Raw genomic sequence first — 22,283 nt, forward strand, 5'->3', positions numbered from 1 at the left:
TTCCCGGCTTTGCATTTTTAGTGACTGTGCCACAGCATTCCAGGGCATCCTCCCTACCCTTCAGCCTTGCCATCACAGTACCTCCCCCGCCCCCCGCCCATCACCACCACAGCTGAGCCCTCAGACAGTCCTGTACGTACACAGCCAGAGAAAGATTCCCTTCCCCACCAGGCCATCTCTCCCACCTTCAAAAGCCTTAGACAGGCTCTGAAATTGTTTCCCAGGGGGAAAGATTCAGATAGGTCCGCATCTGGTCAAAGCCAGAATTAGAGATGAGAAAGCCCGGGGAAAAACCGGAAAAAATCGGGGAAAAACAGGGTTTTTTCTGTTTTTTTCCTGAAGTCTTTTTTATTTTTTTTCCGAAAAATTGGAAAAATTGAAAAAAGAAAAGAAAAAATTGATTACGGAACATTTTATTTTAACATGATGAATAAAATATTTTTAGACAAGGTGTTCAAATATTTTCCAACATTTCTAAAATATATATATATGGTATCAGATTGATCTAATTTCTGTGCACTGAGGACAAGCAAGTCCTAGGTTACAAACGGAACTCTCCAATGCAAGAACAAGATGCATTTCCTTCCTTTAGGAGGTGCAACTGTCAGAAAATAAAAAGGTTTCAGTTTTGTTTTTGCATGTGGGTGGGTATTCTGTTTGTAACAATTGTTTGGATACACTATATTTTTAATATGCTAGTTGTGATAATTTCATGCCAAGTAAAAATGTCCATAGTCATATTTTATGTTCCTAAAGTAACAGAATGACTTTCAATCTAGAAAAGACAAAAAAAATACTAATGTAGCATTTTTTTTCAATTTTCCCCAAAAATTCCATTTTTCCCTGAAAAAAAATAGGGGGGAAATGGGTTTTTTTCCGAGCTTCAACATTTCCGGAAATTGTACATCTCTAGCCAGAACCCCTTTGAAGGCACATGGCTCCAAAACGGAGAGGGAGAACTAGGGAACAGTGGAACTAAAGAACACGGACTGAGCAACGAACCTGGCTTTAGGAGCCTCGGCTAGAGGTAGTTCCACACAGAAAGCAAATTGCACCAGAAAAGGCATTGCTCTTCCTCCCTGCCCCCTACTTTGCTGTGGCAAATTGTCTTCCTGCCCCATTGCCTTGCAGGAGAGAAGTGGGAAGCTAAGAACCGGCCAGACCCATGATCATGAAGGGTGTGGGCCTTCCCCAGTTGGTTCCACCTAACAACTGCGAATGAGAGGTAGACTGCCTCTGTACACAGAGGGCTCATTCATCTACCCAGGCCAATAGCGGCAGTGAATTCATCCAGTTTTCTTTAAAGCCATCTGTGCCAGTAGCCACCTTCGTGTTTTGTATCTGTGAATTCTGTAACAACATGACACTTGCCAGATCGGACCTTCTACTGACGTAACTCATAGAGTTGTTGTGACAAGATGAAGGGCGCAAAGTGCTTTGAGCACGTGAATGCTGCTGCGTACTCAGCTTTAAAAAAAATGGAAAGTTCACAGGGAGGTCACGAAGCTGAGGGCCCTCCCCACCGGACAGTCCTCTTCCGCGCAACAGAGTCACACTAGAGCTAAAACAACGTCTAAGTGGAGCATCGGCTCCAGTTCCAAAGGCACACTGCCTACCAGCCTCCCATACAAACATATGCAACCCACGAATCAGACTGCAGCATACCAGCTTGCTTCAAAACAAAAAAACAGCTCTGGCAAGTAAGTCAAGCCACAAGAAAATGCAACCTGGAAAAGACAATATCAGGACAGCTTTAAGTGGCCCAGAAACCCCTGAACTGGCAGCTGGGAGGGAGGGGAAATTCCGAGTGAAGCCCCCTCCCCCCCTGAATGCCCTTCCACCTGCGAAGGAAAGGAAGACTCTCCCAACAACTAATCCCCAGCCAGACTGGAATGGTGACAGAGATATGCAACAATCCTTGCTCCCTTGACAGCTGTAAGGCCACAGTGCAAAAGATCAAGAATCTCCCAGCTGCCTGCACTGTGCTGGCATCTAAGAATGCTCCGCTGCAAAAACTCCCAATGCCCCAACACTACAAGGCGGGAATGGGGGTTGGTGGTTGGTTGGGGAGAAGAGACCCGCTTACTGTTCTAGAATCGCTACAGCGGAGGCACGTGAGGCATGCAATGATAAATGACACGTTTCCTGAGACTTCCATCGTGACCCCCTGCCAAACCCCATACAACTGAGTCCTGGGAAAGGAGAAAGTGTTACTGGGGAAGTGGGAAATGTAATAACAGGAGGAGGAGGGAACAGAGAGGCGGCAGAGCTTCAAAGGGGTGCCCAGGAGGCATCTCGACTGGCCGGGGAGAGCAACGCTGAGCTGCCAGGCCGAGCACCACATCAGGAGCACAAAGGAGAGGGGAGGGGAGGGGCCCGGCCAAGGAAGGAGCGAGGAGCTGTTCCTGACCTTATTGGGCTAAAGAATGCAAAAGGTCCAACTCTTGAGCAGCAGAGATTCCCTTTCATGGCCCTGCAAAAGCAGCAGCCTCCCAGAAAGCCTTACATACGGCACTGCCCCCTCACCCACACACCCCTCCTCTGGTGCTGAGGGAAGGGGAGACGCAGGAGGAGGCCAAGCCCCCACAGCACAGGGGGTGCGGATGCGGTGGGGATAGTGAGGAGGAGGCAGGAGCAGCCCCTGCGCACGGAACGCCAGGCCCTCGAGGGCTCCACCTCACAGGGGCAGAGCCCTGGATCCCGCCCTCTTCTGCGGAGGACTGCCTCTGTGCTCCCCTGACCTTCCTCTCCACGCCAACACAGGCTCTGATTTTTCCTGGAAGTCCCCATCCTTCTGGGATTTACAAAAACATGTGCAGCTGGGATCGAGCTGGGGAGAAGCACGGTGCATCGATGGGCCAAACGACAATAACTCCTGCAGACTTCTGGTGGGGCGGGGAAAGCTCAGCTCTTGCAAGTGGCTCCTTTCAGACCAGGCAGCTTAGACACGGCATGCCTTGGACAGAGCTTTCGCTACAGAACAGCTCCCCCCCACACACACACACAACAAACCAGCTGTAGACTCAGTCTACCAGCTGTGTGTGCGCACAACACAGAGATTTTCAGCCTCCCATCTCCCCTCTACTCTGCCTGCTGCTTTGAAGTTATTCACTAGTGTGCTGCAATGGTTAGAGGGTCAGACTAAGATCTAAGAGACCCAGGTTCGAGTCCCCACTCTGCCCTGGAAGCTTGCTGGGTGACCCCTGGCCAGTCACACGCTCCTAGCCTTACCTATTTCACAGGGTTGTTGAAAGGATAAAATGGAGGGGAGAATGATGTAATCCGCTTTGGGTCCCAACCGGGGAGAAATGAAGTACAACAAATCAATTTAAAATAATTATATTCATCCTGACCTGGATAGCCCAGGTAAGTCTGATCTCGTCAGATCTCGGAAGCTAAGCAGGGCCAACCCTGGAAAGTATTTGGACGGGAGACTTCCAGAGAAAACCAGGGCCGGGATGCAGAGGCAGATAATGTCCAGCCACCTCTCTGAAAAACGTCCTAGCCCCACTAAGGATCGCAAGAAGTCACCATGAGTTCCGGGCTCGCAAACACACAGACACGCACACACGCAAATATTCACAAAAAAGAGGTGAATATTCTCTCCCAGCCAACAGGACTCAAAGCAGTTTTAAAAAATCATATCGAATGTCATTTTACAAAAACACAATTAGCAAGACGAGAGCAATCCATTACCCGATTTACGATGAACCTCCATTCAGAAGCACACCAGAAAAGTTCTGCCCTTTTAAGCCTCTGAAACCTCTGCAAAGTTGGGACCTTCCATGCATCCTCCAGAATCCCACTGCACAACACAGGAGTGGCCACCAAGAAAGCATGAGCAGAAACAGTGCTCATTAACCTGACAGGACGAACCATTAATGATCCCTGATAATAAGCAAGTGTGATGGTGCTCTCTCAGACTGGTGGGGCAGAGACTGAAGCGCATCTGCTGAGAGATCAAGCCTGCCAACTTGGCTGGCATGTGGAGAAAACACCCTTTGTTCCATGCCCATGGAAGCCTCAAGCACCCCTCGCTGTACTGCTCTCTATATGTGTGTCAATATTTGAAAATGGCCTGGAATTTCCTGCATTCAAATCTCAGTTTCACTATCTGGCGACAGACTTGAGAGAAAGAACCACAGAAGAGCAGCAGGGAAGTAAACTGTGTGCGATGATGGCTCCCTGTAGAAACTGATTACGGAGATTGCAAGCTGCATCTCTGTAGAAGCACAGCAAAAACACCGGTGCAGAATTCACCTTCCTGAAAATCTCAGCTTTCATTTCATATATATATTCAGGCTGCAAGTGCATTCTTTAAAAAAAATATGTATACATATATATACATACACATATATACACACACATATACATATACACACATATATATAAATTTTTATTTTTTTAAAGAATGCACTTGCAGCCTGAATCAGTTGTGGAACGTCTGCTGAAATCTCAGAACCCAGAAGAGGAAAAGCTAAATAAGACTGCATGGAAAAGGAGGGGAAATGGGGTCGGAGGGGCAACAAAACCAGGAAAAAATATGCACTGTACGAGAAGCTGCAAGTCTGGCAAACTGAGGGCGGTGTCTTCCTTGATTGAGTCAATCCACCTCATGCTGGGTCGTCCTCTTTTCCTTCTGCCTTCAACTTTTCCTAGCACTATTGTCCTTGCCTATAACTCTGGAAAAGATCACTAATATCATTTACAGGGCAAGAAAACGGCTTGGCTTCCATGCTTACCATCCACCACTTTGTGGGCTGCACTTGCTTCCTTCTCTGGGGCCCGGAGAACAACCTATGGAAAAGAAGAGAGGGAGTACAATGGGAACACAGTCCCTTGACCAACCACATGTGCTCCTGGCTCTCAAAACCCAGGGAACCCCCAGAAGACTGCAAAAATAACTTCTCTACCAAGACTGTATCACATCATTTGCACAGTCTTCACAGGGAAACTCACTTCTGACCCACTATTACATTGTTATGATAAAGACCCACTTATGGCAGGAGGGCTTCCACTGGTGGGGCAACCCTCCCGCCTCTCTTACCTGACTGCTGGGAGAAAGGGCCAGGGATGGCAGTGACATTGCACAACATGTAGGGTTACACCTGACAAAAAACCTGGATGTGAGATAATAACTTAAGGAACGGCCAGAGTGTCACCCAACATGCTTACATTACATCCGGGCTTTCAGCCAGGCGTGACATCATGCATCACGCGATGTCATTTCTGGCCAACACCCTAAAGGTTCTGAAGATGCCGGCCACCGGCATCCGTGAGGACAGTTGAAATACTTTCAATGTAATGAGACCACTTCGAAAGCATCCTCACTGCATCCAATGAAAACTCTGGAAAAAATTGTTCTGCAAGTCTGCAGCATGGTTTAACGTCAACCAGCAAAAATTCAGCTGTGGAAGGTACTGAGCGGTTAATACCTGTGCCATTGCCAACCCCACACACCTTCTTCCTCAATCCCAGACAAGTTCTGCTATTGTTTTTATGATATTTCCATGTCTTTTTATAAAAAGATGAAAGGTGAAAATTTCTTTTTTTCCTTTTTTTATTAATTAATTTAATTTATACCCCACTCTCCCCGCAAGCGGGCTCAGGGCGGCTTACATATTTGGTCTGTAAATGACCGTTCATTCACATAAAAACAGTTTAAAATTCAATTACAATAAAACAAGAGTCTCATAAAGTGCTAGTCTCATAAAGTGCCAATAAGTATACACAAGTCACTTTTAAAAACAACTTCATAGTATATACTAAGGGTGTGTGTGTGGGGGGGGTTAATCCTGCTACCAACACACAAACTGTACCATACCAGAAAAGGGTTACAGAGCAAAGATATAAATAAAAATCAAGTTAACTCTTCTAAATCAATACAATCCAAACTATCCTTTAACATATCTGTAATCTGCAGAGTATTCCTATTGTAAACCATAAAGGACCATAAAGCCATTCTTTACAGGCGTATTTCCAAGGCCACAGCATAATAATAATAATGGTTAAAATACCTTGATAAAAACTGATCTGCTATTTCCATTTAAAGTTGACTCAGTGAGGTTACTGGAAAAGACACCTATCTCCACATTTATAATAACCTCATATGTTTGTCTCAGGTCTCTAAAAAGCCATTCACTACTAAAAAGCAGCTTACATAAGCTGAATCAAACAGGACTTGGTCCCTGAAAATTCCAGGGCAGAGTGGCTTACATGAGTTGCACTTCTGAAGGCAAAAAAATTAAATAAATAAAGTAAAAAGATAAACCTCCCTCCTGGATCCAAAGAGAATTCATAAGTTCTCAGCTACTGTTCTTCCATATGCCATCCTGGCCAAATTTCATTTTTAATGTAAATTCAGCTAACAGTGTAGTCCTAAGCAGAGCTACACTCTTCTGCTTTCAAAGGACCTATGAGGGGGGGTTTAACTCTGCTTAGGACGAAACAGTAAAATGAATATGATTCCATGCCACGTTGGCCACTGAAAACGGAAACTGTCCTGGGGTTCCTGATGACAGCTTGGGTCCAGGAGCAGAAGGGTCCCTGAGGAGATGTCTGCAGGAAGAGAACAAACAACAGGTTATCATGACTAGGACTGCAAAGCGGCTGAGCCCGGAAAACCCCTGGTGCCAAATTTGCTTCTGCCAGCAGGCCAAACCACTCACCTCCATAACCTGCAGCAGCATGGAGTAACAGTGCCAGCCTACTTTCCAGAGTTGGCACAAGGATGACTGAAACAATGTAAGTGTTGACTAAAATACTGAATAGGGATTGTGTCATTAGAATTACAGAGAAAGCCCCCAATCCCTCATCGTAACATCTGTTTTGTCACCGGCCTCCCACACAGAATACCCTGCGCCTCCTTACACCAGCTCCACATACCTTGAACACACCCTTGCGCACTCACACACAGTTGTCACACACACACCCCATGCCGCTGAGGTGTCTTCCATCCCCTCCCCATCCCCTCCCCCTCTCCTCGGGTGTCCCTTCCCAGCCGGAACAAGGCAGGGGCGTGGGAGTCAAAGTCTATGGAAATAAGCATTTGCATGGACTCACCGGGAACGTCCATTGGCTTCGCTTCTCTGTGCTGCTCGTTCCTCAGCTCTCGTATCTGGGCCTTGATCAGCTCCCGCTCTGCTAACTCCTGCACCTGACAAAAAAAAGCAGCCGAGGGGTCAGCCAGCAAGCCTCGGGATTCAGGGCAAGCAACTTTTCCAAGCCGTAACTGCTGGGCTTTGTTAGAAACAAACGCACAAAAGGCTGATCCATCACGATCGCAGAGGGCACATGACTCTCCCTTAGCTACCTCAGGGTGGGACTGAAGAAGTTTTTAAAACACATATTTCAAAGGGCAGAGATTTTATTCTTTCACACCTGTAGTGAGGCGATACTGAATTCGTGATTGTGAGCACAGAAATGAAGGGAGTTCGATTAGCCTTAATTAAAAGAACCCTCAAAAAAACCCCAGCAAGTTCTGTCAGCCTTGCGCCAAGGTGCATCTCAAATTACCACATGCACACTGGTCCATTCGACAGGGTGTAGCATCCTGTATCAACTGAGACAAAGGCCTGACTCAAGGCAGCCAGCTGAGGGCAGCATTGCACATCAGAAAGGCTTTCTCCTCACATTGCCAAATCCATCCCGCCACACTCCTGGAGTCCCGCTCTCTGCAATCAGGACCACTCAGAACACCTTGAAAAGAGGGTTCACTGCATAACCTCACACCCAATAAGTACACAGAAAGACCCTTTGTATGTTTCTGTGCAATGTGGGAGCAGTTGCTAGGCAACAAGATGCAACCCCAAAACCGCTTCCAGGTTGACTGTTGCTAGGCAACCACAAGCACGGGTCCCTTTCTTTTTCCCAAGGCCCAGCTGCTTCAAAGTGTGTTGTGATGGGTGTGTGTGTGTGTGAGGGAGATGTACAAGGAAAAGCAGCACAAAAGATGCCTGTGCTGTGGTTTCACTGGGATAGCCCACCTAGGCCTGAGCCATACCACTTCAGACTGCAGCACAGGCTTACAGGATTCCCTCCATGAGTCAGCCTGGCAAAGCGGCTGGAATGTCAGACAAGGATTCGGGAGACCCAGGTTCGAATCCCTACTCTGCCATGTAAGTTTGCTGGGTGACCTTGAGTCAGTCACACTCTGACTCAGAGACTTGTCGTGAAGATAAAATGGAGGAAAGGAGAATGATGTCAGGCACTTTAGGTTCCCCCTGGGGAGGAGGGTCGAGGTATAAATGATGCAAATAAAATAAACAATTACGTTTCCGACATGGATGGGATTCTTCTGCATATCGAGGAACATTCCATCACATGGTGGAACCCCCCGCAGTTGAAGTGGTATGTTACAGGCACAGAATCCTCTTCCTGGTGAGAACTGTGCCTGGTGCTGACCTCATTCACAACAAGCAGTGCCCTCCCTTAGGAAGTGCTTTGGGGGTTCCGCCTCATGGCCTTTTTGGCAAGCTCACCAGATCCTTCCCCATGATGGAAGCACTATATAGTAGGGATAGCCCAAGGGAGGCCCTGGAGGCTTCCATGTAGACCCCAGTGTTGACCAACCAACCTCCCTCCCTTCATCAGCCTCTTTCTCCAGAGCTGGGATACAAGCAAAGAGCTCCAACTCCTTCCCTCATCGTGCAAACAACAGCAATTCTTCCAGAGTCTCGGTGTTATGCTCTTCCAGGTGGGCCAAGATGGAGGGCAAACGGGAGCGTGTTGCTGAGATTTCCACACAGAAAAGCGCTACTAAAGCCACTGCTGCTGGAGAAGAGGGAGCTATGTATGGGTCACAAGGGAGCATCATCAGCTGGCACAGTAAATGTTGCTGGCGCTTTAAACCACAAATTTAGCCTTTGTTAAAAAAAAAAATAATAATAGCCAAGCTGGGCTGTTCAGATAATAATAATAATAATAGCCAAGCTGGGCTGTTCAGAACTGGGAAATGCCACCAAAATTTTGCCTAAAGTGAAATTCAAAGTGCGTATTTGAACATATGAAGCTGTCCTACGCTAAACTAGACCACTGGTCCACATAGATTAGCACTGTCTCCACAGACTTGCAGCAGTTTGGTGCAGTGGTGTAGTGAGAGCCAGTTTGGCATAGCGGTTAAGAGCGTGGACCCTAATCTGGGAGAGCCGGGTTTGATTCCCCACTCCTCCACATGCAGCTGCTGGTGTGACCTTGGGTCAGTCATAAGTTCTCTCAGAGCTGTTCTCTCAAGGGCAGTTCTTGAGAGAGCTCTCTCAGCCCCACCTACCTCACAGGGTATCTGTTGTGGGGGGGAGGGATTGTAAGCCGCTCTGACTCCTTTGGGTAGGGAAGGGCGAGGTATAAATCTCTTCCTCTCTTCCCTGCTCCAGGGCTTCAGGCAGAGAAAGGCCTCCCCTCGCATCTGCTGCCTGAATTCCTTTGGACAGGAGATCGCAGGGGATTGAATCTGGGACCCTATGAAAGCAAAGCAAAGGTTCTGCTGCCAAACCACTGTGCTAGGAGTCTCCTCCTCTCGTGAAACAGTCGAGGCATTTCAAAGGAACACAGGAGTTTTGAAAATGATAAGCCAAACTTCAAGGAGGATGTTTCACAAGAGATTAGAAACGAGAGTAGACTGCAGAAGGGACCGGCTCCCTCTTCCTTGGAGGAGGCTGCTACCTAGTGGAAGATCTGAGAAGTGCTTTTGCCCTAGAAGTTGCAAGTCCTTGTTTGTTTTTGCACAGAGGGAAAGTGAAGTATCGCCAAAGTCCTCTTTGCATCCTGGCCTAACTACAGCCAACAGCAGCATCACTCGCATGGGATTCCATGGAGATTACACCACCGGGGATGGGGTCTTGCACTCAACCACTCAGCTATAGAAGGGGAGCTCTTTTCTCTTCTCTGGCCATGCCCAAGAGTGGACAGCACAGAAACAGCGCTCAGCTATTGACAGAACGGGGGCCTGGGGGGGGGGTGTGCCTGGCAAAGCACTTCGGAAGACAAATAGGGCACATCTTGCTCTGCCGCCCTCCACCCTCCTTCTCAAGGATTGCCCCTGGGGCTACCACATAGCTCAGCCCATCTGGAACCTCCTAGAAGCCACCAGCTAAACTTGGGTGTCTAGGAGAGCGCAGTTTATGTCCCAAGCTGATGAAGCAACATTGGTGAGAGTCAAGCTAGGGCACATCTTGCTCTGCCGCCCTCGCTTAGGGAGACGAGGCTCCGTCTCTCCTGCTTACCTCAGAGATGCCTCCATCTGCAGAGTTTCCCTCCCGCTCCTTGGATTCCAGCGTCTCTTTCTTCTCCTTCCGGTTATAGAAAACCTTCCCAGCTAAGGCCGCAGCTGGGAAGAGGAAAAAGACAGGACATCAGGGGGTTGGTCCAAGCTCAGGAGCACCACAGCCAAGCTGGATCTAACTAAGTCTCCGCTTCTCTCTCTCTCGATCCCAAAAACACACACTCAAGGACAGCCCCTGCCCCCGAGACTCAGGGTCTTCCCTTTTCACTGCTTGGTGCTCTACCTTCAATTTCTTCAGCACGCAGTTTGCGGATAGCACCACGGATCAGTTTGCGCTCCTCATATTCACTGGCTCCTCGCAGCTGAAAGAGAGAAGAAAGAGCAGTGACCTCTACGGACCACCCAAAGGCCAAGCTAGGGCTCTGTCGAGGGAGCTCAGTGCTGGCTTTGCACTGCCACCTTGGCTTAAGCAGAGCAGTTCTCTGTCTGTCACTATATTACACTTTTAATTTTATTGAGAAGAAATGCATTCTTACAAAAATGACTTCAAAAAACAAGAGGCCACCCTCAGATACAGACCCAAGCAACAGCATAGAGATCAGAATATATTCATTTCCTTTGGCCAAATCATATGTGTAAAGCATTTTTGCATTATACTTGTTTCAAGAATGCAACATGTGAACATCCCCAAAAGTCACTTTTCAACAAAGTTTTCAAAATTAGTAACATCCAAGAAGTCCCTGGTTCAAATCTTGCCTCTGTCATGAACCCACAAGGTGGTCTTAGACAAGACACCTGCCTCAGCCTTGGTCCCTTAATCTGCTGCACGGGGCAACAACGCTAAATCATACCCTTGTATTGAGGCTGTATAAGGTAAGTCTGATTCAATTAAAAACAAATTTCCTTTGTAAGCTATCTAAATGTTATTTATATTAAACATGTCTCTGTTGTCTGGATTGCCAGGCTTTATGGTGACATCTGTATTAATTAAGCACCTTTTTTTCTAGTTTATGTAAGTAGTGATCTAATTTGCTTGTATTTTGGCACATGCCAAAATCAAAATATCAATTAAAAAACTAAGAACAGACTCCCCTTTGATGGAGAGGGGGGCTTATTGCAAGAATTCACAAAATGGTGTTCCTGAAGAGCTTCTGAACACTTTAAACATGCTATATAAAGGACGATTTTCATTCAGTTGCCACTCAGTTTGCCTTGAGAAATAGCTCTTATGGCTATTTCTTTGCAAAACTCGTGGAGGTCCAAACCAGGCAAGGAACAGCCACCACTGGTAAGCTCAGTGATGGGGTGGAGAAGAAGGAATTCCTCCCTACAAGGTGTACAGAACCCCAAACACAAGCTTCAATCTAAATAACTGGGCATAGTGGAAAGGAGACAAGGAGCCCAGCATGTTGCACCAGAGGGAGCTGAAAGGGTGCTTCAGTGTTTTTCAGTGCTCACGAATGCTCACTGAGTGCTCACGAACATTAGCGTGTTGCAACTGCTACACCAAGCCTGCAGAGGAGATCAGAACTGCTATTTGTGATCTGTACATAAACTGCTTGGGACGCTTCCAACATGCTACCTGAATGCCAAGTAATATACATTAAGCCAGGGGAGCTGAGGCCAAGAGAAGGTGGCATCCTTAAGCCAATCCGGTAATTTCATATCAGAGACGAAATTCCAGCAAGGGACCTCGCACGCCGTAGCTCTGTCTCTTGGCCGCTCTGCTGTACCGGCTTCAGCAGGCCTCAAGCAACTGGGGCAGGACACACTCCGCCCCAAAAGCACAACACTGCCAGCCACTCACCAAAGTTGTCAGCTCCTCCACATCTTGGATGGCCTCCAGTTTCCCAGAGAGAACATCCAGAGATTTTTGCCGCTGCTGCTCCTCCTCCTGCTGCCGGGACCTGAGGGAAACAAGGGCCGTGAGATGAGAAAGACGAAAGAGTTGTCCAAGTGCCTCCAGACCATCTGCGGTGCGTAAAGAAGGGGCAAGGAAGCTCACAATCTGAGGTGGGGAGAAACCCTGGCTGGCTGAGACCCTGGGGGCAAAATCGCCTGCCTGCTCCCTGCAGCTGAAAGTTGAGGAGCTGAAAGTCGAGGAAGCAGACACAGCAAGCCCAAGGTGATGCCAGAGAAGCGGCAGCCAGTGCTCTTCTGTCCAGCTCAGTAAGCCAAACAGGCCACTCACTGCTCATCAAGCTCTGCTGGTTTAACTACTTGACCAAGGAGGCTGACAATACAAACCTGAATTTGGCTTGATAGGTCACACGTTGGCCAGGCCTGGTGTCACCGGTCAGAAAAACACCCAGCGACCAACTCGCCTACACAGTTCTAGTTCATTCGTTTCCCCAGTACCTTTATAACCAAAGAAGCTGGGGAAGGAGGAGTTACCGAACATACCCCTAAATTTCCCCAGCCTTACCCTCGCCCCAGACATTCACTAGACCCCCTCAAGGGTTTACCTCAGCCAGTTCTCCTTGTTCTCCTGCCGCTCTGTCCGGAAGCGCTTGGACGCCAGCGCCTCTTCGTCGCGCTCCAGCTCCTGCCGCCGTAGCTCCCGAATGGCGGAGCGAATCTGCCGCCGTTCTGCCAGGTCCAGCGTGGCCTCCAGCTGTGAGGAAGACGGAGCAAAGGGGAGTCACAACGGGACAGATAATATGCATTATTGATGTCGACTCCACCCTGGGGAGTTGCGCTCCAGCCCACCTCTTCTGACCACCCCAAAATTCCAAGCTGGCTATACAATGGATGTACTGTCCTGGCACACAGAGTGTCCCACTGTCCCCTGACCCACCCACCCTCTCTCAGTGGCACACGGCCCAATGACTCACACACGCGACTGCCACTATGCCAGAGTATGCCAAGGAGTTCCCCCACACACACACTCCAGATACAGCGAACTGTATGACACACGCCTGGCAGCCAAGAGGGGCCCTGGCACTTATTCCATCAACTGGGGTGAACAAACTGGGAGCCGAGAGCTACACGTGACTCTCAGGGAGTGGAGGGGAAGAGAGGCCCTCTCCTGTCCCCTCCTGATCATAAGCTGGAAAGAACAAGCACCGCCTTATCTTTAATTTATGGGGGCCCACTGCAAAAAGTTGCGGTCAATTTAGATGGTTTGACCTTTGATTGAAGGTCAAAGAAGACAGGGACGGCAAAGGATGAGATGGTTAGACAGTATCATAGATGCAACGAACATGAAATTGAGCGAACTTCAGAGGACGGTGGAAGACCTGAAGGCCTGGCGTGATCTGGTCCATGGGGTCGCAAAGAGTCAGACTCAACTGTGCGACTGAACAGCAACTTAAGGACAGGACAAATTCATCAAGGACAAGCCAACTGGCACCATCTGATAGGAGAGCAGCCTGTATGCCAAGTGGCTCCATTTAGCCAGGGCTCTGGAAATCCTGACTGGCCACAAGGCCCCGGCATTTACTGAGGCAGCCATTAACCCAGTGCCACCCCCTGCGGTTTTCTAGGCTCATCTGTACCTTGGATGGTCTTGAGCTTCCCAGAGAGGACCCCTAGTGATTTGCTGCCTGCTACTCTTCCTCCAGCTGCTGGGACTTAAGCAAAACAAGGCCCCCAAATTTCCAGGGTAAGCAAAGTGGACCCTGACAGGGTCTCTGACTTGTACCAGGTAGGAGAAATACTCAGAATCCAAGCCATGGGCTTCTGAGATGGGGAAACGGTGTCACTCTGTGTGCTAGAGATTTCAAGTCCATGGGGAACACTGTGTTATGTGTGAGAAGAGGCCAGAAATAGTGGCCGGATGGGATAAGGGGCACGCGCCACAATGACAGCTGTTATAGCCCTGTCTGTGGATCCTTGCATTTCACTATCACGACTAAGTAGATTGGTAATACAGTTCTGAATACCAGATGTTCTGGACCAGCAACAGGAGTTGCCTGTTGCCTTCATTCTCTGCTTGCCAATCAGCAGCTACTGTGGTTTTCCCAAGCTTATTCAACCAGCTGCACTTTCTACGTTTATTATTTTTATTGCATATGCATGCCATATTGGCATTTTAACAGCTGCCTGGAATCTTTCGGAAAGACCAGGATATAAAATATTTCAGACAAAATAAGGCACAAGAATCGCATACCAAATAGGCACAGCTAAACAGCAGGGAAATCCATGTATCCACTACATCTAAAAGAGAGGATTACAGGGACCCTCTTCTTTTGACTATGAACAAGGGGACCTCAGCCGTGTCCCTGTCTCTCACCTTTCCTCATGCACTTCACAGGTTTCAATATTTTTTACCCATCCGGGAGAAAAACGCTGACTGCAGTCAAGAAAAACACAGGAGGGGGGAAAGCACCCTCTCATCTGTGTGCTTTTCTTGTGTTTTTAAACCGCCTTCCCATCCTTTAGACATAAATGAGTGGACAGATGAATACATATACATGGATCCACCCTCTATCACGTCCCGCTTGGCCATCTATCAGGTTGTAGAAACAGACAACAGGATTGCTTTTTCTAAAAAAGGGAAGAAAACGGGAGCTGCTTTCTTCGCCCAGAGCTGGAAGAGTGAGTGATCGATGCTCTCTGCTATTAAACAGGTCACTGGCATTTATTTTCCTGCCACGCTGTTGGCAGTAAGACGGTTAAAACACTAGTCTGAAGTTATTTATCCTCACCCTGAAGCTCTTTCTATCTGACCTCCTTGCTATAAAGCCAATAGAAGTATATGTGGCATGGCTTGGAAATAATTCATTGATGTCTCAGGCTCTCCTGAGTCTGGGATCTTTGATGCTTTTGGAGCAGGGGCCGGGGAACAGCAAAGGCCAAGGCAACAAAGAATCGTCTAAGAGGGAACTGGTGCAATAAACAACTTTTATATATAAAAGCAAACAACTCAAAGAAATAAGGGTTAGCAACTGTATTCGACAATGTGAATCTGCTAGCTTTATAGTGAAATGTGCGTACATAGTACTGAGTACACCAGATAAAACGAACGTAAGAGCAATTAGTGCATTTTGAGATGGCGCTTTGTGTTACAGTGCCCTTGAGGAAAACAACCATAAAACTCCAGAGGCAGGCCGTTTTCCGTTAACACCACTCATCCCCAACATTACAATTCCTTTACAGATCTTTTCTCATATGTACGTTTTAAAGAGGCACAGCTCTCTCGCTGCCAGCTCCCGTCAGCAAGACTGCATTAAGCAGAGCTCAATTGACTGCAGAATTAACTATGCAAAGCGGGCCAAATGCAAATCTACCCAATATGCATAATGTATACAGGTCACAGGAGGTCAAGCTTTCTAAATGCAGAAGTTATTACTGCCCGTGGCCAGAGTTTTTAATTTTTTTAATGTTTATTTAAAGCTCAGAAGGCCACACAGCTCTGCAGAAGCAAGCCCTGGCAGCAGGAAACAATTGCCAGAATATAATCAAAAACCCATTCCAGGGTGGGGCAGTCATTCCTTTTTTCCCAGAGGTGACCGTTTGCTGGCACTGCTGCTGGTGTCTATTCTACAAGACCCCTTCATCAAAGGACACCAGAGTCCACCAGCTGTGAGGAACCAGAAATGGAGCTACCGCTTGTCCCAGGCCAGCAATTTTCATTTTGGACGAGGAAATACTGGGTGGGGGGAGAGATAGCACTGCCTGTCAAGAAGTTCAGCGGGAACTGCCACCCAAATCAGGTTGGAGGAGCCCCTTGGCAGACCCAGGTTCAAAGCCTCATTCAGTACTGAAACTCATTAAATGGCCTTCTCTCTCTTTCAGCCTAACCTACCTCACAGGGTGGTTGTGAGAATAAACTGGAAAACGAGAGAATGTGGGCCCCTTGGAAGAAAATAAAAATGAAATGAAAATGGGACAGATGGAGGGGAGCATTTGCAGCTTCTCTCTGACAAAGTACCTTACTCTAAGTAACTTTTCAGAATGTGGCAAGCCACAGTAGGTGACCACAACCGTCACTAAGCCATAAACCCCTATCAAAAGCATACCCTTGTTCATAGTCACGACAAGAGAAGATGGAATTTCTGGCAGGCAGTCTAATACTGGGATGGTAACTTGCCCAGGAGTAATGCATGGATGTTGTGCTTGCTCTGTAGGTGGTGGCCTGACCCGCTTGGAAATAGTGCAGTCCCAAGCAGAGTTATACCCTGACAAATCCATTGATTTAGAAGTGTGCAACTCACCTTAGACTGCACTGCAAATCTTCTCAAGCCATGCTTCCAGCACCAGGAGCATATTACTCCTCATTATTTTCCATAAGTTTGTGCCCAGTCTTTTGGAGAGAGGGTAGCACGGCATAGCCCAATCCCATCAAATCTTGGAAGCTTAGCAGGGTCAGCCAGTACTTGCATGGGAGAACACCAAGGAAGGATCTGCAGAGGAATACAATGGCAAACCACCTCTGCGTCTCGCTTGCCTTGAAAGCTGTAAGAGACCTGTGCTGAAGACGCTGCACTGGCCGCCTATAGCGTACCGGATTCGCTTCAAAGTGCTGGTGCTCACCTTTAAAGCCCTACATGGCCAGGGTCCGGCATACCTGAGGGACCGCCTTTCCCCATATAGGCCCCAAAGAGCACTTCTGTCGGGGTCACAACACCGCCTAGTGACCCCCGGGCCCTAAAGAGGCCAGGCTAGCTACCACGAGGGCCAGGTCCTTTTTGGTGGCGGCTCCTACCTGGTGGAATGAGCTCCCAGAGGAGATCAGGGCTCTGCGGGACCTCTTACAGTTCCGCAGGGCCTGCAAGACGGAGCTCTTCCATCAGGCTTTTGAGTAGGAGCCGCTGCCGCCACTACCACCACCGCGTAACTGCGGAGCAGGACTGCCGGGTTGGGCCGATGGAGTAACTGGAACATCGCAGCCCATGGCGTCCCCCCCCTTTTGATCTTCTGACCTCCTCCTGATAAGCAATGGGGAGTGCGTAATTTCAGTCTTTCATGTATCCTGTTAGTTGTGAATGTTTAGCTTCAGTTGTTTTAATCTGTTTGTTTTTATTGCACTTTGTGCCTTGTAAGCCGCCCTGAGCCTGCGTGCGGGGAGGGTGGGATATAAATGGAATGAAATAAATAAATAATAAATAAATAACTCTGTTGCACCCAGATGGCACATACATAACCTACTTTTCTCCCCAATGGAATATCAAAGCAGGTTATAGTCTCCTTCTCCTCTATTCTACCCTCCCTGTGAGGTAGGCTAGGCTGAGCAACTGGCCCAAGGTTACCCAGCAGGTTTCCACGCCAGAGTAGGGATTTGAACCTGGGTCTCCTAGATCCTACTCTTGATGCACCAACCACTACATAAAACTGATATAATTATGTCTTCAGTGGTACTTCAACAATTTCTCCAGGAGTCTTGTAAAGGAAGTCAGCATTAGAAATGATTTCCCACAGTACAGCTGGGAACAGTGCAATGGGGAGGGGTGTAGATATTGAAGCAGAGAGGTTATAATAGTTTTCCTAAGGCCACCCAGCCAGGGCATGGCTGAGGACAGGACTCCAATGAGAGGTTTCCTGTACAGAACAGCCTCTTAACCACCACTGCTGCAACGCAGCCCGGGTGTTTTAGCAGCATAGACAGCCCAGTAGCTCCTTATAGCCAGAAATAGGACACTGCCCACCCAGACCCAACACTCCTGCAGTGAGAGTGCTCCGTAGAGTTCTGGTTTGTTCATTCATTGAAACACTTTTAATCACCACCATTCCAAATAATTTTAGCTAAATAACAAACCAACAAAAACCCATTAAAACTGCAATCAGCTAACATTAAAAGTATTTCCTGCCCCCTTTTGAGTGGACCAGGAAGGGTTTTCCAGGCATGCTGTGCGGCTGAGTTTAGAGACCACATGGTGAGAATCCATCTCATCAGCAGCAGAAAAGTGCGCCACTCCCAGCATCCTGGCCTTCTGAATATACCGTTACTCCTGACAATGTCTTGCGGGGGGAGATGACCATAAGCACTTCTTTTTTTTACAAACAGATGAACCTTAGTCCGGAAATCTTGCATGGACTTCAAAGCTGTACTTTTTAAGTAGGTGAATGGGAAGGGAAGGAGTCACAGAGGAACGACACTTTATGCAGCAACATGGAAAGCAGTTTTTAGAAGCTAGATCTGAAGTTTGTGGCTGCTTGATTTGAATTTTCACTGTTACTTTTAAGATGAAAACACTTGGGCTTCACTATGAGGAGAGCAAATAAGGTAGACCAGGGGTCCCCTATGACACCTTTCCTGGTGCCCACCAAGCGTTTAGAAAGTGGGCAGGGCCAGGTGGGGCTTTTTGCCAGCCAGGCTTCTGATTGGCTACAGGAGATTTGATTAGCTGCGCAGGTTTTTTAAAAAAGCTGCTTTGGCTGCAGCTGCCAGCACAAGGATCTTCATTGTGTGACTGAAGGTAAGCTGCAACAGACATATTGTGGCTGGCTCCGCCTCCTGCAGCAGCCATTTTGTGGCAGCACCCTCCATGGTGTGTCAGAATTCCGAAGGCATCCACAGGCTCAAAAATGTTGGGGTCCCCTGATGTAGATATCTGGGGTGAGCCAGCAGGGCCCTTCTTGTTTTCATCGCCACCAGTCCCATTCTTCACTGGCACTGATTTCCATGGGCTAGAGCAGAGGTGTCGAACGCATTTGTTATGAGGGCCGGATCTGACAAACGTCACTTTGTCAGGGCGGGCTATGTGTGCCATAAAACATAATGCCAGGTACCGGAGATATCTCTCTATATTATAAAAGTGTGTGGCGTGGCCCCTGGCCTATGGGGTGGCGTGATTAAATGTGCTCCCTCAGCCATTGGCCCGCCAGCTGCCACTCAAGACTGCTGGTGTGCCATTGGCTGGGGGTGGGGACGAGGCTCATCGCCTTGGCCCGTGCGGGTGGATAGGTGAGGCTGGCAGCCTTGGACAGACGGCCCTTCTCTCCAGCACCTCTCGCCCACCACGGCCTCGACCTGAGCCAGGGAGGCTGCGGCCCTGCTTGGGGGGGGGTTCCCTCCACCGGCCCCGGCTGCACTCGGAGAGGGGCGAAGTGACTGCGCCGTGCCTCCCTCGCCCAGTGCGGGGAAAGACCTCCAATGCGGCCGAGCGTGAGCAGCTGCCCAGAGGCCCCCGCCCCCTCCTCATCCGCACGCCAAGGCAAGCGAGCCGGTGAGCCCTTTGCGGCCATCCCCGTTTGTTCTTCTGCCCTCCAGCTGAGGTGGCCAGGCAGAAGAGGCCACCCAGAGCCCCCACCCACCCCATCCTGGCCCAGCTGCTGAGGCCATCGAGCCAGCAGGGACCCGGGGAACCCTTTCAGGCCCTCCCCCGGGGTTCTCCTGCCCTCCTGCCCAGGCACCCGACCAGGAGAAGCCACCCAGAGGCCTCCCCCCGCCCCCTCCTGGCCCAGTCACCCAGACAGCCGAGCCAGAAAGGGCCCGGGGAGCGCTTTGGCTGCTCCGGTCCAGAGAGGCAGCCTCACAGGAGGGATGTACTTTCCGGCAACACAGGGGCACCTTTGTCTCCGCCTCCAACCGCCGAGGCGACGGGGGCCCACCGACACATTTGGGTCGGCCTTGCACTGCCACCGCAACCTAGCCAGCCCGCCAGGAAGGGTGCGCCGCCCGGCCCTGCGCTAGACACGAGGGACCAGGAGGTGGGTTCTCCTGCCCTCCAGTAAGTGGGGGGGCCAGGTTGCGGGCCTCAGCCCACGGGGGCCTGGGGCACCGCCGGACAAGGCCGGGTGGCTTGGTCCGTCGAGCCCTCGACCACATCGGCACGAGCCAGGCCAGGCGTCTTTGACGTGCCACAATGGGAGGGGGGGCCCCGCGGCCAGGGGCCCAAGCTTGCACCCATTCTGCGGCTCAGGACAAGGCCAGGTGGCTTTGCCCGGGCGGGGCCTCAATCCAGTGGCGCTGGCGGGGGGAGGGCTGAGGCCAGACGGCCCATGCCCCAACAGACAGCCTAGCGCCCGTTGTCTTCACTCCCACAACAAGCCTGCTTCCTAGTAAACTTTATAAAGGACAGCAACCAATAAGCTCCAAGTTGGTGTGTCCTCACTGTAGGGCCCCATGGGTTCGGGAGGGGGGGGTCCAGAGGAAAACCCACATGGGCGGACTGGAGAGCCAACAGTGTAACACTGGGTAGATGCTTCCATGCCCCAACAGAGGATTGTCTGCAAAAAAACCCCCTGCAAATGCTGATCCCTGCAGCCACCTGGGACAGCATCCCCAGTGCTGCAGGCCAAGTGGAGAGGTATGAATGCAGCTGCAGTGGGGTTGCCCTGCCGTGGGTTCTGCTTGACTGCTGCAGATGAGGTTGCCCTGCCGTGCTGTAGCCACGCTTGAAGCGGCTCTGTCCACACACACCCCCCAAGCCACCCCTCCCTTGCACCAGTTGCTTGCAGGCCGCATAACAGCCCTAGACAGGCCGGTTCCGGCCCCCGGGCCTTATGTTTGACACCCCTGGGCTAGAGAGCATAGGGAAAGCCAAGACCAAGTTCTACACCAGAATTTCCTTAGAATACTACAGCCTAGAGAATTCAACAGCAGCTGCAACTGCTTGAGAGCAACAAATAAGGTTGGAATACACAACCTGCCTTCATGCTGCCTTTAAAAAAAATGCTGGAGATTGATGCATACACATCCTCCTTGTAGAGGAGAAAGAACACACAACACGTAGCTTGCTGCTCAGGTGCTCGCATAAATACAACTGCTGCTCACCTCTAGGTGAGTGAACCACTGGAAGGCCCACAGGCGTGGACTCACAGCAGGTGCTTGTTCACAGCTGTGTGGTAAAGTGATCTGCCAGAGGTCCTAAAGGCAGACCCCCACTGTATTGAATAAGGCAGAGTTGTTATAGTTGCGCCTTTCTAAAAGGTCTGGCCTTCTAATCCCCATTTGGTTAGATCTTGTTGTTCACTATGTTTTATTGCTTTAAATGTGAATGATTTGAAAATACATAGCTTTTAATGCTGGTGATCCATCTTGAATTCCAGAATGGGAAGAGAGACAAAAATAAAAATGCATTAAACAGAGCCTAGCCCTTTCCAACACTGCTCAGCAGGGTAGTGCCACCACGATGCCAGCCTGCAGTTCAAAACCCCTCAGGTTCCATGTGGGCACGAAATGCTAGGACCCCCACCCCCCATCTTCTCCCCCAGCACCAGAAGACCCGGTTCGTGTTGGGAAACCGGATGTCTGGCCAGAAGGCTTAACTGTGCTCAGAAAGGAGCAGAAAGAAGGCTACAGAAGGAAGACAGACGGTCAAGACTGCCTCAGCTTCCAGGGTCTAATGCCGACTGACAGGATATGAAATGCCTGGAAAGCCTCCTCTCTGCAGGGGAGCAATCGCCACTAGGAGTGGGGAGGAGAGGGGAAAGGAAGAGGGAGGTCACCTCGCCTAGCCCACGTCAGCAACCCTGAGGAGTGAGAACGAGAGAAGGCGCTGGGACTGCAAAAACAAACGGGCCAGCCCCGCTCTGCGGCCGGCAGCGGAGGGGAGCCAGATGTGCTGGAAGCCACAGGACGTTTCCAACAGCAGTGCAGACAGAACTTGATGTCCCAGGCTGCCCCGCACCCTGGGAAGAACAGGATGTGCCACGGCCCTGCTCACACTCGCCCACCAGGCAGGAAATTAAAGGTTGCAAGAGGCTGCCCGGCCTGGGGGAAACGGTCAGAGCCGGCTCAAGCAGATGGGGGGCCCAGCCAGGCAGGGCGAGGCAGCAGGCCACAAGGAGATTTTGCAAGACCTTTGCTGCAGCCCCAGCCAGGGAGGCTGTCACAAGCGGCGGGGGGGGGCTACACTTTTAAGGCTTGCACAGTAGCTGAAGCATCCTGGGTGATACGGAGAGCCCCCATGTGCCTACTCAGCTAACATCCTCAGGCAAAGCACACTCCCTGAGAACGGCCCAACGCCATTTGTTTAGGAACGATCATGTTTGCATTCCACCCTTTCCTCCAAGGAGCTCCAGCTTGAGGATAAAAATGGAAATAATCCCCATTTTATCCACACAGCATCCCAAGCGGGAAAACAGCAAGCGGCCAGATGTGAATTCAGTAGTGATCCGGGCCTCACTTTATTTTGTACGGGAGGGTGTCATGCACCCATCAATCACAAGCCAGACC

The 22,283-nt window shown here is 49.8% G+C and overlaps 1 protein-coding gene across 1 annotated transcript in view; it reads right to left on the reverse strand.

Moving 5' to 3' along the window:
- The window catches only part of SMTN (smoothelin), a 68,961-nt gene that overhangs the window by 33,561 nt on the left and 13,117 nt on the right, over positions 1–22,283 (reverse strand). Inside the window, exons 3-10 of the mRNA XM_015418166.1 lie at positions 12,685–12,833; positions 12,027–12,126; positions 10,503–10,581; positions 10,221–10,324; positions 7,063–7,156; positions 6,486–6,558; positions 5,048–5,054; positions 4,743–4,797 (exon numbers count right to left, since the gene is read on the reverse strand). Of these exons, the coding sequence (XP_015273652.1) occupies positions 4,743–4,797; positions 5,048–5,054; positions 6,486–6,558; positions 7,063–7,156; positions 10,221–10,324; positions 10,503–10,581; positions 12,027–12,126; positions 12,685–12,833 (661 nt within the window). The remainder of the gene's footprint in view (positions 1–4,742; positions 4,798–5,047; positions 5,055–6,485; positions 6,559–7,062; positions 7,157–10,220; positions 10,325–10,502; positions 10,582–12,026; positions 12,127–12,684; positions 12,834–22,283) is intronic.

Source organism: Gekko japonicus, unplaced genomic scaffold, assembly GCF_001447785.1.
Source record: "Gekko japonicus isolate JY-2015 unplaced genomic scaffold, Gekko_japonicus_V1.1 scaffold1928, whole genome shotgun sequence".
NCBI lineage: Eukaryota > Metazoa > Chordata > Lepidosauria > Squamata > Gekkonidae > Gekko > Gekko japonicus.